Source organism: Acinonyx jubatus, chromosome E2 (genome assembly GCF_027475565.1).
Source record: "Acinonyx jubatus isolate Ajub_Pintada_27869175 chromosome E2, VMU_Ajub_asm_v1.0, whole genome shotgun sequence".
NCBI classification, from domain to species: Eukaryota; Metazoa; Chordata; class Mammalia; order Carnivora; family Felidae; genus Acinonyx; species Acinonyx jubatus.
Genome location: NC_069396.1, coordinates 854522 through 871054, shown reverse-complemented (window position 1 = coordinate 871054; position 16533 = coordinate 854522). Strand labels below are relative to the sequence as shown.

Below are 16533 nucleotides of genomic sequence, written 5' to 3'. Positions count from 1 at the left end.
GGTGCCCCTGCTGCCGGGGCTGTGGTTGGAGGAAACCCCTTGTCTGCGGAGCGGCTGTACCCTGTGAGCAGCGAGATCCGGGGACAGAGTCTCAGCCTCGCCGCTGCCACCCAGAGACTGCTGAGCCCCCGTCCGTCCGTCCGTCCGCCGCCACCCACTCCGGACACAGAACATCCAGTCAGGGATAAAAATGAGCTGGTGCAGAAGGCCACGCTGGCCGAGCAGGCTGAGCGATATGACGACACGGCAGCCTGCATGAAGTCTGTAACTGAGCAAGGAGCTGAATTATCCAATGAGGAGAGGAACCGTCTCTCAGTTGCTTATAAAAATGTTGTAGGAGCCCGTAGGTCATCTTGGAGGGTCGTCTCAAGTATTGAGCAAAAGACGGAAGGTGCTGAGAAAAAAACACAGACGGCTCGAGAATACAGAGAGAAAATTGAGACCGAGCTAAGCGATATCTGCAATGATGCACTGTCTCTTTTGGAAAAGTTTTTGATCCCCAGTGCTTCGCAAGCAGAGAGCAAAGTCTTCTATTTGAAAATGAAAGGAGACTGCTGTCCTTACTTGGCTGAGGTTGCTGCTGGCGATGACCAGAAAGGGACGGTGGATCAGTCACAACAAGCATACGAAGAAGCTTTTGAGATCAGCGAAAAGGAAATGCAGCCGACACACCCTATCAGATTGGGTCTGGCCCTTAACTTCTCTGTGTTCTATTCTGAGATTCTGAACCCCCCCAGAGAAAGCCTGCTCTCTTGCAAAGACAGCTTTTGATGAAGCCACTGCTGAACTCGATACATTAAGTGAAGAGTCCTACAAAGACAGCACGCTAATAATGCAATTACTGAGAGACAACTTGACATCGTGGACGTCGGATACCCAAGGAGACGAAGCTGAAGCAGGAGAAGGAGGGGAAAATTAATCGGCCTTCCAGCTTTTGTCTGCCTCATTCTAAAATTTACACAGTAGAGGGGCGCCTGGGTGGCTCAGTCGGTTAAGCGTCCGACTTCGGCTCAGGTCATGACCTCACGGTCTGTGAGTTCGAGCCCCGCGTCAGGCTCTGTGCTGACAGCTCGGAGCCTAGAGCCTGCTTCAGATTCTGTGTCTCCCTCTCTCTCTGACCCTCCCCTGTTCATGCTTTGCCTCTCCCTGTCTCAAAAATAAATAAAAAACATTAAAAAAAATTTACACAGTAGATCATTTGTCATCCATGCTGTCCCACAAATAGTTTTTTGTTTACGATTTATGGCAGGTTTACGTTACTTCTATCTGAATTTCTGTATTTCCCATGTGGTTTTTATGTTTAATATTAGGGGAGTAGAGCCAGTTGACATTTAGGGAGTTATCTGTTTTCATCTTGAGGTGGCCAATATGGGGATGTGGAATTTTTATACTAGTATAAAGCTTTGGCATAGTACTTTTGGTACATCGTGGCTTCACAAGGGCCAGTGTTAAAACTGCTTCCATGTCTAAGCAAAGAAAACTGCCAACATATCGGTTTGTCCTGGTGGCGAACAAAAGGGGTAATTGGTTGCAGATACAGGTGTAGTTTTTGTGGGTACTTTAAGGTCTGGAGCACTTACGGGGCTGTAGTGGAAATGGGCGTCCCGTAGATATTACACGTTGAACCGTGTGCGTCTGTGACGTACTCATTCTCAAATGTGCACACCTTTGACTACAGTTACAGAAGTGATCCTTCAGTTGTGGCCCAATTTGCTCTGGATGAGGGCAGAAACGGTTCACATTCCATCATTTGTAAAGTTACCTGCTGTTTGCTTTCATTATTTTTGCTATATTCGTTGTATTTGTATTTAAATGTTTTAGGCAACCTAAGAACGAATGTGCAAGTAAAGATGCAGTAAAAATGAACTGCTTGATGTTCATCACTTTATGTATATCAAGCACAGCAGCAAAACAAAAATCCCATGTATTTAACTTTTTTTAGGGTTGTTTTTGTTTTTGTTTTTGTGATTTTTTTTTTTTTGATACTTGCCTAACATGCATGTGCTGTAAAAATAGTCAACGGGGAAATAACTTGAGATGATGGCTCGCTTTGTTTAATGTCTTATGAAATTTTCACGAACAATCCAAGCATAATTGTTATGAACACGTGTATTAAGTTCACGTAAGTGGAATAAAAGTTTATGAATGGACTTTTCAACTACTTTCTCTACAGCTTTTCATGTAAATTAGTCTTTTGGTTCTGAAACTTCTCTAGAGGAGATTGTACATTTTTGGAAATTTTTTCCTTATTCCCTGTTGGCAGCTAATGGGCTTTTACCAAGTTTAAGTACAAAGTTTATCGTAACAACAAAATACTACTACTGTAACTACTACTGTTCCCAACCACCATGTCCCATATTTCTCCTTGTGTTTTTTTTTTTTCCAGACGGGAGATTGATCGGGAAAAAAGTACCGTGTTCCATTTAAAATTTTGGTATATGGCATTTTCTAACTTAGGAAGCCACAATGTTCTTGTTCTTGGCCCATCATGACATTGGGTAGCATTAACTAAGTTTTGTGCTTCCAAATCACTTTTGTTTTTAAGGACTTCTTGATCTTGTTATAGCCTGCCTTCAACTTTGATCTTTATTCTTTCTATTTGTCAGGTGTACAGGATTACCATTTTTAGCCTTCTGTCTTGTCACCAACCATTCCTACTTAGGTGGCCGTGTACTTGGACAAAAGGCCGCATGATTTTTCTGGCTCCACTCCATGTCTGAGGACCCCTTGCTTCCTTTGCTTGCCTCCCACAAACTATTTCCCTCATCCTATTTACCGCAGCAAATCTCTCCTTAGTTGATGAGATTGTGTTTATCTCCTTGTAAACTGTATCTTTCCTGAATGGTCTGTCGTTGTCTGCCTTTAAAATCCTTCCTCTTCCTCTCTTTAAATAATGATGGGGCTAAGTTATACCCAAAGCTCACCCTACGGACTATTTCCTTAGTACCTCGCAGAAAACACCAAACAAAAATACCATTTTTAAAAGAGGTGTATTTTTTTTTTCTTTTAGAATGTAAGCTCCTCGAGAGCAGGGACAATGTTTTCTGTGTGTTCTATTGTGCCTAGTACACTGTAAATGCTCAATAAATATTGATGATGGGAAAAAATTTAAAAAAATAATACACTTAGGGGGGCTTGTTGTGTGGCCTGACAAGTGATCTGTCCTTGAGAATGTTCCATGTGCACTTGAGAAGAGAGTTTATTCTGCTATTGTTGGGTGAGATGTTCTACAGATGTCTGCTTAGCCTATGGGTTCGAGTCTTCTATTCCAAATTTCTGTCTGGTTGCTCAATCTGTTATGGAACTGGGGACCTAAAACTTCCAGTTATTGTTGTAGAACTGTTTCTCTGTTTATATGTTTATAGTTGTTATATCTCCTTGATGGACTTTCCTTTTTAAGATTAACTGTAATATCTTTCTTTGACTCTTGTGACAACTTTTTAAAAAATGTTTTTAACGTTTATTTATTTTTGAGAGAGAGAGAGAGACAGAGTGTGAGCCGAGAAGGGGCAGAGAGAGAGAGGGAGACCCAGAACCCGAAGCAGGCTCCAGGCTCCGAGCTGTCGGCACAGAGCCCGACGCGGGGCTGGAACCCACGGACCGTGAGACCGTGACCTGAGCCCAAGTCTGGTGCTGAACCGACTGAGCTCCCCAGGCGCCCCTCTTGTGACAACTTTTAAGTTATATTCCACTTTGATGTTCATAGAAGCACCCTAGTTTCTTATGGATTTACTTCTGCCACTTGTTTTCGGTCTTAGATGTGTTTGGCTAGTTCTCAGCTCCTCCATCACAGCCTGTCTTTGTATTTTGTTGATTTGAAAACTATACCATTTTAATTCCCTTCTTTCTGTTTCTATGTGTGTTTTCGTTATCTGTTAGTGGTGACCTTAGGGATTACAGTTAACGTGACAACCTGGTCTGAACCTAGAACACACCAGTATGAATAATACCAATTAGTTTCAAAAGTCTATAAACACTTGTCCTATACATCTCTTTGCCTCCTTTGTGTTGTTGTCGTCACAATTCACATCTGTAGCTTGTGTGCCTGTTAACATCGACTTGTAATGGCTTAGTGCATTTGCTATTAAATGCTACAGGAAACGAGTTAAAACCACACAGGACGTGGTAATGCTGGTTTTTATACTTAGCTGCGCGAGTCCCTTAACCCCGTGCTCCGTGCTGAATTGTGCCCCTCCCAAATTCACGTGTCGAAGCCCTAACTTCCAGTGTATTGGGGAGCGTCTGGTATTTGGAAGTGAAACCTGTGGGAAGTGATTAGGTCTGTGGATAGAGCCCTCGGGATGCGATTGCTGCCCCTGTAAGAAGACACAGGGGAGGGATGCTTTTCTCTGCACCGTGTGAAGACAAGCGAGGAAGAGGGCCCTCTCCAGACCAGCCGGCCTCTGGAGCTCAGACCTCCCAGCCTCCAGAACTGAGAGAAATAAATGTGGTTTGAGCCACTTAGAGCGTGGTATTTTGTTACGGCGTCCAGGCCGACTGAGGCCGCAGTGCCCCTCGTTTTTACTCACGACTTGGAGTTCCTGTCCAGCGTCTTTCCGTTTCACCCTGAAGGACCCCTGATAGCGCCTCTGTGGAGCAGGTCTGGTGATGAACTATTGCAGCTCTGATTTTTCTGGAAATGTCTTCATTCTTTCTTCACTCTTGAAGGTCCATCTTGCCAGATGCAGAATTCTCGACCGACAGTTCTTTTCTGACTTGAAAAATGTCCTCCCACTGCTCCCCGGCCTCCATGGTGTCTGAACAGGAGTCGGCTGTCGCTTTTCCCGAGGTCTCTTGTACGTGATGCCTCGCTTCTCTCCCACTGCTCTCCGGTGTGTCTTCGGCTATCTGACTCTCGTGTTTGTTGGGTTGGCTTTGAGTTTATCTGGCTTGGAGTTGACTGAGCATCTTGGACTTGTATGTTCCTCTTTTTACTCAAATGTGGGAGTGTGGGGCCATTTCTTTAATATTTTTCTGCTCCTTTCTCCCTTCAGGAATTTCTATAATGCATGTCTTGCTGTGTTTTGTGGTCCCAAGAGTCTCTCAGGCTCTGTTCGTTTTTCCTCATCCTTTTTTCCTTCTGCCTCTCAGTCTGAATAATTTCTTCTGTCTCCAAGTTTGTGGATTCTTTTTCTGGTCTGCTCAAATCCACTGACCCCCTTCTAGTGAATTTTTCATCTTAGTTATTGTACTTTGTAGTTTCAGAATCTGTTTGGTTCCTTTCTATAATATTTATTAATGTTGCCATTTAACCACACACCGTTTTCCCGATTTAGTTCAGTCCTTTATCCGTGGTTTCCTCTGGTTGGTTGTCTGGTGCCGTGTCGGCCCGTCCACAGCCGGTATTGTGGTAGGACCCGTCCTCGTGGTCCGCACTATGATTGCAAGATGTCTTTCGGCAATAACCGCCAGGAAACTTTGAAAAAGCGAAAAGTTTATCACTTACAGGACTTGGAAGTGACACAGAACAGCCGGGGGCCCGTACGGCAGGGTTGTGGACAGAGCACATGCCCGGGCCTGGGAGCCTGACGCGAGGATCGAACTTGTGAGCCGTGAGACGGGATCATGACCTGAGCTGAAGTCGGACGTTTCACCGACTGAGCCACCCAGGTGCCCCCCAAATCAACCAAGATCTTGAAAACAAAGGAACCTCCGTCAGGGGAAGCAACCTGGTTTCTTATCTAGGGGCGTAGCTGGCTTTGCAGTGCACACCTCGGGATCAAAGCCTAAGCCTGGTACTTGGATTACAAAAAACAAAGAAAAAAACCAACCGTCACGGCCTACACCACACTTTTTAAACATATTAAATACTGGGGCGCCTGGGGGGCTCAGTCGGTGAAGCATCCGACCTGGGCTCAGGTCAAGGTTTGTGGGTTGGAGCCCCGCGTCGGGCTCTGTGCCGACGGCTCGGAGCCTGGAGCTGCTTCGGGTTCTGTGTCTCCCTCTCTGTCTGCCCCTCCTCCGCTTGCGCTCTGTCTCTCTCTCCTGTCTCGAAAATAAATAACGGTAAAAAAAAATTAAATAAAACCATAGTGAATACAGTTTGCCTGATACCTATGACGATGCCGATGTCTGTGCTTCCTCAGGGATAGTTTCTGCCAAAAGACGTTCCCCTTATGAATGAGACGAAGTTTCCTGTTTCTTTCTGTTTTGTAATTTTTTCTCGGGGAGCGGCTTTTTGGGAACCATGCTGTGGTTACTCTGTGGGTCATTTTTGCGCATTTTTTAAAGGTTGCCGTATCTCGAAGGCTGGATTTGTTCATTTGTGACTTTGCCAGGTGATCCCTGCCAAGTGTGTGTTCCTCGTGGCGGGGGAGCCGCTGAGATTCCTCTTAGCTGTGCAGTCAGCCAGCGACCTGACGATTCCCTTAAACGTGTGGCTCCCAAAACGGGGCGGGGGTGGGGGGGGGGGGACCACCACCACCAGAAAACAGATACGATTTCTTTACATCTCCAGAAAGCCACTTCAGCCCACGGAGTGTTAAATCATGACCACCGTCCCTTTTTCTGGCCCTTTAGTCACAAAACCAGCCATTAGCAACCAGCACCCCTGTCTTTGGGGATCAGGTCCTCCCTGCACACGCCCGTCTAGCGCGCCCCTCCGGGAGCGCGGGCCCCCACGGCAGGGGTGCGAGGTGGCGGGTGCTCGCGTGCAGAAGGCTGAGCTGCACCTAAATTGCCTGGACCCTTCATCAAGACTTGCTGCGGATTGATCAACCGGCCTCGAGAGTTCCCAAAGGGCTCCTCCAGATGGTTTCCGCCGGCTCAGCGGGGGGGGGGGGGGGGGGGGGGGGGGGGGGGGAAGGGCTCCCAGAGCTTCCTGTGTCTTCTCAGCTCTTCCCTACACTCCCCTACACCCCGTGACCCAAATTCAGGGGCTTATTTCTTTGAGCATTCCTGGTTGTTATACGTTAAGTTGGATCCCAGAGTTCTGAGAGGCTGATCCTGTTTTTGTTAGCTTAATCATTGCCGCGATGGAGCGATGGGGTTTTGGAACTTTCACGTCACCATTTTTTTGTGCTGCAATTTCTTTTGAGAAACCCGTTTTCCAAGTCAGCGCACCATTTTATGTCTGCGCCACGAGTTCGCCGGGATGGCGTTTCTTCCACGCCCTCACCGGCACGCGCTTTGGCCCGGGTGCGAGCACACTCGTCGTTTCGGCCGTTCCGTTAAATGCGAAGCAGCGCGGCGCCCGGGCTCTTGGTCAAGACTCCAGCCCGGCTCAGGTGACGATCTCCTGGCTCATGAGTTCGAGCCCTTTATTGGGCTCTGTGCCGACAGCTGCAGAACCCGCTTCGGATCCTCTGTCCCCACACCCTCCGTCCCTCCCCAGTTTGCGCGCACGCTCTCTCTAAAAGAAATAAAGGAGCAAACAGACAAGAAGCAGTGGCTCGTGTTGACTCGCGTCAGCTTGCGCGGCGGTGTGTGTGTGGGAAGTATGGTGGGGGTTTGTAGACTGATCTTCCATCCGGTAGCAGTTGTCAAAAGGTTGCGTTGATTTTTCAGTAGGCGATCGTGTTGCCTAGAAATACAGACCGTCACGCTTCTTGCCTCATAATCTGGTGACCTTTTATTTTGCTTGCCTTATTCTTAGGGCTGGATCGAGCTGTGCGACACCGAACAGAAGGGGCGAGAAAGAGTATCCTTGTCTTAGCCCTGATCTTAGGACAAAACATCCGTCTTTCACCATGAAATATGATGTTAGCTGTAGCTTTGCCATAGAGGCTCTTTTTTGGGGCGTCTAAATTCCTTTTTCATTCAAGTTTTCTGGGAGTTTTATGGGTGTTGGGGGAGGCACCCGGCTGGCTCAGTCAGAGAGTGTGTGACTCTTGATCTCAGGGTTGTGGGTGTGGACATTACTTAAATACACGTAAAAAACAAGCAGACGGTCGATTTTGTAAAAAGCTTTTTCTGAATCAACATGGATTGTCGTTTTTTTTAACCTTTGTTAATAGGGTTATCACTTTGTTTTTTACTCTGTTAACGTGGTGAATGACACGGCTTAACTTAGAATGTCAAACCAACCTTGTACTCCTGGAATAAAGCCTACTTTGTAATGATATGTTATCCTTTTAGTGGATTGTTAAATTTGGTTTATGAAAATTTTGTTTAGGATTTTTGTCTTCCTGTTCATCGGGGATACTGGTCTATGGTTGTCTTTGCCTCTTTCTGGGCTATTTGGATACGTAGCATATCCAAATAGGATAACACTGGCCTCATGGAGTGGGTTGGAAAATATTCTTTCCTTTTCAATTTTTTTGGAAGATTTTCTATAGCGTTTGTATTATATCTTTCTTAAGTGTTTGGTGGTATTCGACAGTGAAACTATCAGGAAGCAGAGAAGGTTTTTTAATGGAAATATTTAAAACTACACATCCACTGTCTAACAGATGTAGAACTATTCAGATTGTATATTGTTTTCATTTAAGTGTAGTTAACACGCAGCGAGGGGCGCCTGGGGGGCTCAGTCGGTTGAGCGGCCGACTTCGGCTCAGGTCACGATCTCACAGTCCGTGAGTTCGGTCCCCGTGTCAGGCTCTGTGCTGAAAGTTGGGAGCCTGGAGCCTCCTTCAGATTCTGTGTCTCCCTCTCTCTCTGCCCCTCCCCTGCTCGTGCTCTCTGTCTCAAAAATAAATAAAAACACTAAAAAAAAAAAGAAAACCAGCATGCAGTATTGTTGGCATCAGGTGTACAATCTAGTGATTCAGCAGTTCCTGCCTTGCTCGCTCGCACCCATCATGATACTTGCCCCTCCGGCCTGTATCTGACGCCTCCCCCTGCAACTCCCGTCTGGCAGCTACAAGTGTGTTCTCTGTAAGAGTGTGTTTCTTGTCTTTTGTCGTTTGTTCATTTGTTTCTTTTTAAAATTAAAAAAATTTTTTTTAATTTATTTTTGAGAGAAACTTTGTGCACGAGTGGGGGAGGGAGGGAGGGAGGGAGAGAGAGAGAGAGAGAGAGAGAGAGAGAGAGAGAGACCCATGCTGTGAACACAGAGCTGGATGCAGGGCTCGAACCCACAAACCGCGAGATCACGACCTGAGCTGAAGTCGGAGGCTCAACTGACTGAGCCACCCAGGGGCCCCAGGATATTTTGAGTTTTTAAACTTTATTCCTTTGAATTTGAAAAATGGATCTGTAAACCCCACATCACGGCTCCAGTGTTAGTGTGGTTTATCTTTTCCGTCTTTTTACTTTCAACCTGCTTGTGTTCTACTTAAAGTGGATTTCTTTTTTTTTTTTTTTAATGTTTGTTTATTTTTGAGAGAGAGAGACAGAGACAGAGCATGAGTAGGGGAAGGGCAGAGAGAGAGGGAGACACAGAATCGGAAGCAGGTTCCAGGCTCCGAGCTGCCAGCACAGAGCCCGACGTGGGGCTCGAACCTACAAGCCGTGAGATCATGACCTGAGCCGAAGTCGGACACCTTACCGACTGAGCCCCCCAGGCACCCCATAAAGTGGATTCTTGTAGGCAGCATAGAGTCGAGTCTTGATTTTCCATCCCGTTTAACAGTTTCTGCTCTGGTTGGGATGTTGGGAACTTTCACACTTGATGTGACTGAGTCTGTCACCACGCTGTCCGTCCCGTCTCTTTGTTCGTTTTCCCTCTGTTTCTGCTTTGGGATCGTTTTTATGAATTCACTTTATTTCTCTTATTATGTTAGCTATACTTGGTCTGTGCTCTGCTTTGGGGGTTTTAATATGGCTAAAAGCAGGTCATGTTAAGATGTTAAAAAGCCTGCCCTCTAGTGACAGGGTGTCACTTCACATGCACGCACCTTACAGGGGCGCACGGCGTTTCTCCCGTGCTGCTGTCCCTGTTCTTGTAGGTCTCATGTCGTGTGTGCTGTCGTGCCCATGATGCATGTTTCCTTTCTAAACAGGCAGTTCTGCTTTAAGCAAAGGTGTGAGATGGGTGTTCTGTGGTTAACCATGCAGTTCACGTTCTGGAAATCGTTTTTCTACGTAGATGCAGAATTCCGTCTCACACCGTTTTCCTTCTGTCTGCAGGACCTCTTTTAATGGATCTTGTAGCCTGCGTTTCCTTGAGATTATTTTCGCTTACGTGTGACATAAATGTTTTCATTTTACGTACGTTTTTCTTCTTTTGTAGGTTGTGTTAAAATACACATACCCTAAAGTTCACCATCCTAAACACTTTTAAGGGGACAGGGTAGTGGTACTGAGTACAGTCAGAATGTTGTGCCCACCACCCGTCCCCGGAGCCCTTTCGCCTCGTAACACGGGACTCCGTACGCGCTCAACAGTGAAGCCCGTTCTCTTTGGCGAAAGGCGGATTCGAGCCCTTTGCCCATTTTTGCATTGAGTTGCGTTTTTGTTGTTGAGTTTTAGGGGTTCCCTATATGCCCCGGGTGGTCCCTCACAGAGGCACGATTTGCAGGTGTTTTCTCCCGTCCGGCGGATTGCCTTTTTACCCCGCTGGCACTGTCTTTTGCGGCACGACATTTACAAATGCTCCTGAAGGTCAGCGCCGCGCGGGGCCGTCGGGAGCCGTGGCTGCCCTGAGAGAAAGTGTCAGTTTATTATTCGAGTTCTGCTGCTTGGCGGTGGTGACCTGGTGGCCGCGGCTCATAGCACAGCTGTCGCGAGGGACGCGGGACATCAGTCCGAGAACTCTACTTTCCGGCCACGGCGTGTGTCTCGCCGAAGTTACCGAGTTGTGGCTAAGCGTGGGAAGCTCAGCTAAAGAAAGTGGTGGTCTGGGGAGATTCGAGGCATCTCCGAGAGAAGACGTCTCGGGCGGCCCCGAGGAACCGGCGGAGGTCGGCGCAGGACGGCTCTCCCAGCTCCGAGCTGCTGGGCGCCGCAGGTGCCCGGCCCGGGCGGAAGGAGACGTCCGCGCCGCTGAGCGTGCCGTGTTAACGTCAAAGCGGACACTCGGCAGGTCACGGCGGACTCCGCTGCTTGGGGCGGGGGGGGGGGGTGGGGGGGTGGGGGGGGGGTGGTCACCCTCGGCCAGTGGAAACCAGCTCAGGCCGCGCAAGTTGTGGTGGAAGGGAATCCGTCGTTGGGGTTTGCGCCCTGGCTCCTGCCGCGTCGTGCTCGGGATTTGCAGGGGTGGGTTTTGGCAAAGTTTTACGGAGTTCAGACACCTCCCTTCGGGTGCGAAACAGGCACGCGTCTCCGTTAGGGGTCGTCGCGACATCAGTTGACGTCTGCTTGTCAGATGGAGCTGAGATTAGAGAGGAAGGGCTTTTCCGCGGTGGCACTGGTTTCTCGTCTCCTTCGCAAGGGCTGGAGCCGCTAGGCTTCTGCGCGGTCCGGCCCACGGACGGCGCCGGGAAGGGCTTTCCTGCAGCGGCCGCCGGTGTCCCTCCCCCCGTCGCTTCGGTGACGCCGTTCGGGCTGCAGGGGACAGCCGCCTTTGCTCCGGGTGCTGTCCTTGGATGTGCGCGTGTGTCTCTGTCTCTGATCACCCGGACAAGGCGCTACGTTGTCCGACGGGGCGAAGGAGAGAGCAGGTGTGTGTGTTCGGCCCCAAGAGACTCCCACCAAGACTCGACCGTTCTCCTTAAGCCCGAGCCTTAATTCAGCCCGAGAAGGGAGCCGAAACAAAAACGGGGTGGTAACTGTGCGATGAGAATGAAGAAGAAAGCTCTCCGAACGAGTTGCTACAGAGGCCTGACCTGTTTTGTTTCGGCATCAGAGAATCTTACTGTACGTAACGTAGGTTAAGAAAAGTACGGACAGGATGTGACGTTCCCAAAACATCACATGAGGATCCAGTTTTCAAGTCACGTGGTTCGGGGCAAGGTTAAGGGCTAAAGCGCCAAAGCCATCTCTGTATGAACCGTTTTCTTGTTCGGGAAGCAGGGCGGAGGACGGCCCTCCTTGCTCTCCAGGTCGTGCGCGGGATTTCATCCCAGCAGCGGCTCCTTTCTGACGAGAGAGAGGCGGGGCCCAGACAGGCTAATTGAGAGACAGTGTGCAGCGTCTCAAACGGAACCCAGATCGCGCCGCGGGCAGTGACTTCTGGGTGGCGACGGCCCTGTGAGTGCTGTGTTTGTGCCGTTCGTTGTCTGCATTTGTACTTCTTTGCCGTCAGATGCTCTGCTTTCCCTCAACAAATATTTCTAATGTCACTTTTGTGCTTTTTTTGATAAAGGATGTTTAAAACTATTGGGCTGCCATAATTTGTGAAATTTCAGTGTTTTCAAATTTTTTTCTATAATGCCAATGGGAAAATTCAGCAATAAACCTAATTTATTTATATGCAAAAAAAAAAAAAAAAAATGTTCACGAAGTGCAGTTTGCCCGTCTTCCCTTTTGTTGCCTGTGCCTTTGGCGTCCCGTCCAGAAATCATAACCAAATCCAGTGTGGCGAGACTTTTGCCCTCTGTGTTCCTCCAAGTTTTACAGTTTCAGGCCTTACGTGTAGGTCTTTGATCCGCTTGGAGTGAGTTTTTGCGTGATGGTGTGAGGGGAGGGTCCAAGTGCGTGCTCTGGGCTGGGGACGCCCAGTTTTCCCAGCGCCGGGTGCCGAGAAGACCGACCTCTTCCCCCTTGCACGGTCTCGGCCCGCTGGCCGGAAGTCGTTTGGCCACCCGTGCGAGGGTCTGTTCCCGGACTTCCTGTCCCACCGGCCCGCGCGTCTGTCTGTGTGGCCACCCCACACTGCCGTGATCCCCGTACCTTTGGGGTGGTTTTGAAGGCAGGCGGTGTGAGTGCGCCCGCTGTGTTCTTGGCTGTTTGGGTTTCCTGGAGGTTCCATACGAGTTTTAGGATGGTTTTCCTATTTATGCGAAGAAACTTGTCCTTAGGACATTGATGGAGACGGTACCGAATCTGCACATCACTTTGGGCAGTGCTGACCTTGAACAGCGGTGACCTCGCAGTCCGTGAACATGGGACGTGTTTCCGTTTACTTGGGTTTAATTTCATTTCTTTCCACACTGTTTTGTAGTTTTCACTTGTGTGTCTTCCACCTTCTTGATTAAGTTAATCCCTCAGCATTTTATTCTTTGTGAAGCTATTGGAGATGAGGTTGTTTTCGTAATCTCATTTTCAGACATTTGTTTCTTTTTCTTTGCTTTTCAGTAGTTCAATTAGGATGTGTTTGGGTTTATTCTCTTTAGGATTTACTTAGCTTCTTGAATCATAGGTTTTTCTCTTTGCCTAACTTGGAACATTTTTCAGCCTTTTACTTCCTGAAGTGTTTTTCACCACCCTCCTCTTTCTCTTTTCCTTCTTGGGACTCCAGTGACCTGAATGTCAGACCTTTTGTCGGTGTCCCCCAAACACTGAAGATCTGTTCAAGAAAAAAATAAATAACAAGTGTTTTCTCACGTTGTAATTCAGATTGAATAAGGCTCCACGGACCTGTCTTCAAGGTTGCTGACTCTTCCCTTTCTGCTGTTGTCCGTGTGGTGAGGGTTTTTTCCTCACTTTATTTTTCGGTTCTAAAATTTCAACTTGGGTTTTCTTTGTCTCTTCTATTTCTTTTATGCAAAGTTCTGTTTTAACAGTCGTTGAAGGCATGCGTAAGAACTCCTTTAACGTGTCTGTCAGGTGTTTCCAACATCTATGCCGTTTCGGATTGGCATCTGTGGTTGTCTTTTCCCGTGTGAACTGAAATGTTTGTGCTTTTCATACGCTGAAGAATTTGTTCTCGTATCCTGGGCTTAGGGGATCCTGGGTTTTGTTTCCAAACTATGAGGATGGCGCCTTTTCTTTTGTCAGGCCGCCCACGTGGACAGAGTCAGGCTGAGCTCCGCCTGCCTCCTGTGGGCCGTGCTTCCAAAGTCCGTTGAGCTCTCAAAGCCTGATGTCCCAGATGGCAGCCTGTGACCTGGGCGGGCCTGTCCTGTCCCCACAGTGTGTGGTGTGCTCCTGAGGAACAGCTCCACGGGGCCTGGGTGGGGCTGCGCCCTGGAGCTCAAACACCGCCTCACGCCTCGCCTCAGCCTCACCGGGCGACTTTTCTGAGCTTCTCTCTTGGTTCTTTCTTTCCGTGCGTCTCTCTCCCCTCCCCCCTCTGAGCCTCTGGGCAGAAACGGGCCTCTGGCTACACCGCTGTGCCGCGAACTTGGCGGGACCTGGGCTGTTTGGGGCGAACTCAGGCCGATGAAGGGGACAGTGGAGAAGACAGCCCTGGGAGTTGGCCCCACCCTCTCCGTGTCACAGCTGCTCTGGGCAGAGGACGTTTTCCTTCCTGAGAACATTGCCCCGGTGCCACCCCCAGCTCTGGACCCGCTGCCGCCGGTGCTGCTGCAGAATTGCCGGGCCCGGAGACGATGAGCCGACGGAGGGAACGAGACTCCGAGGAGCATCGGGGGCTCCCCTTCCGTTCCTAGTTCCTATCCCCGGAAGAAAAGGTTTCTCCTTTCCCGTCCCCTCTCTCTGTCCGCTTTCTGGCAAAGGCGAGCTCCCGGCTGGCTCGGCAGGACTCCAGAATCTGGTGTTTTCCGGGCCCCCTCGGCCGCTCACGACCTTGACCCGAGGCGCCTGCTTCCGCCGACTCCAGCGCGTCTGTCGTCCCTCCGTGGGTCCGGCAGAGGTGGGGGAGGGCGTGTTCCGCCTCACTTCGCGGGTGAACCGCACCGTGAGCTGCACTTGGGCCCCCCCCTCCGCTCTGCGCCCCTCGCGGCCTTTGGGCAGCTCCCGCAGCCTCTCCCCAGCCCGGGCCCCTCCTGGTTGCCTCAGCCTCAGTGGCTCTACTGAGAAAAGCACTCTGCCTCCGTGGGCGCCCCTCCCCCCACCTCCGTGGACGCCCCTCCCCCCTCCGCCTCCGTGGGCGCCCCTCCCCCACCTTCGTTAACTGTGTGGTGTGGGAGCTCATTTTTTTTTCTATTGATTTATCTCAAAGTATTTTTAAATTTCCCTTGTAATTTCTTCTTTGTTTAGGAGCGTGGTGCTTAGTTTCCACATAGTTTTTGAATTTTCCAGATTCCCCGTTACTGATTTCTGATTTCATTCTATTGTGGTTGGAGAACATACTTTGTATTATCTCAGCCTTTTAAAATTTTCTGAGGCTTTTTCACGGCCGACATACGGTCTCTCCCGGAAAAGCCTCCGTCTGCACCTGAGGACAGGTCCTTTGCGGCGGCGGCGGCGGCCGGGCCGGTGGACACCCGGCTGGTTCGCGGCGTTGTGCACAGTCTCCGGGTGGGTCTCCGGGTGCTTGTCGACGCCTCGGGGAGGGCCGGGCCCCGGCGTGTGGCGTCTCCGGCCCGACGGGCTCTGCGGAGCCCCGTGGAGGTAGCACGTAGTTGAGCCATAATTAGGAAGATAAGGCCTGCCACCCTGTCCCTTTAATCGGGAGAGTCTCATCCACCTGCACTTAAATTACTGACAAACCTTCCGACATTCTTGCTGTTTTCGGTCACAAATCTGTTTTGTTCCTCACTTCCTCTACTGCTGCCGTCTTTTTTTTGTTCTAGGCATTTTCTGGTACTCCATTTACTGTTCATTTTACTGTAATTTTGAGCTATTAAAAAAAAAGGTTGAGGGGCATCTGGCCGGTTCATCAGTTATGACGAAAACCAGTGGGTTTTTTTATTTCTTCCTGCGGATTCAAGTTACTATTCGGTGTTTCCTGATCGAGCCTGAAGGACACTTTTCAGTATTTCTGAAGGGCGGGTGGTCTGGCGGTGAATTCTGGCTTTGTTCATCCGGAAATGTCCTGATTTCTCCGTTTCCTGGAAGGGGTCGCTCACCGCCGTCGTCGTCTTTGAGCAGTTTGGGCCGTGTTCCCTCCTGCGTCTCAAAGGGCATCTCTTGCCACTTTCGAGATTTTCTTCTTTTCTGTAGCTTTTGACAGTTAGATGATGACGCGTCTACGTGTGGATCTCTTGGGTTTACTCTGCTTGGAGTTCGTTGAGCTTCTTGGATACAGGTTACTGTTTTTTGTCAAATTTGAGGAATTTGGGCCATCGTGTCTTCGGATATGCCTTCTGCCCGTTTCTGCTCTTCTAGGAGCTCCCAGTGCACACGGACGCACCCGAGAGCACCCAGCAGGTCTCTGAGACTCTGTTCAGTTTTTGTTTTCTCACTCTTTTTTCTTGCAGTTACGCCAGCTAAGCCAGCCAGGGGCACCTGGCTGGCTCAGGTGGTAGGGCATGTAACTCTTGATCTTGGGGTCGCGAGTTCGAGCCCCACTTTGGATGCAGATAGACATACAAATATATAAACAAGACCAACTTACTTCACCTGTCTTCAAGTTTGTGGATCCCTCCCCCGACTCAAATTCGGTTGTGGCGCTTTTCAACAATTTTCATCTTAAAAAAATTCTTTATCTGTATTCTCTGTTTTGTGAGTGGCATTCTCTGACTCCTGTCATATTAATTCTTTAGACACGACTTCTCTTCGTTATTTGAACGTGATTTCTAAAAGCTGGATCTTGAGTCTTTGCCAAGGGCATGGGGGTTCTGCAGGAAAACGGGCGCAACAGCAGGCGGCCGGGTGGAGGGACGGACTCGGAGGAGTGGTGTGCGTGGCTGCGGGGCCTGCCGAGCCCGGGATCTCAGGTGAGGCCGCAGGCTGGACGCTGGGGAAGAGCGGGTGCCGTGTTCTGGT

The 16533-nt window shown here is 49.4% G+C and overlaps 1 protein-coding gene across 1 annotated transcript; it reads left to right on the top strand.

Annotated features, from left to right (window-relative positions):
- LOC106973494 (14-3-3 protein zeta/delta-like) lies at positions 1–1003 on the top strand (the record flags this gene model as incomplete). Its single annotated transcript, XM_053211056.1, is given in 2 exon segments — positions 1–729; positions 731–1003. Coding segments are annotated over 2 exon segments (918 nt in total), but the record flags the coding sequence as incomplete, so codon positions are not given.
- Positions 1004–16533: the final 15530 nt, after the last annotated feature.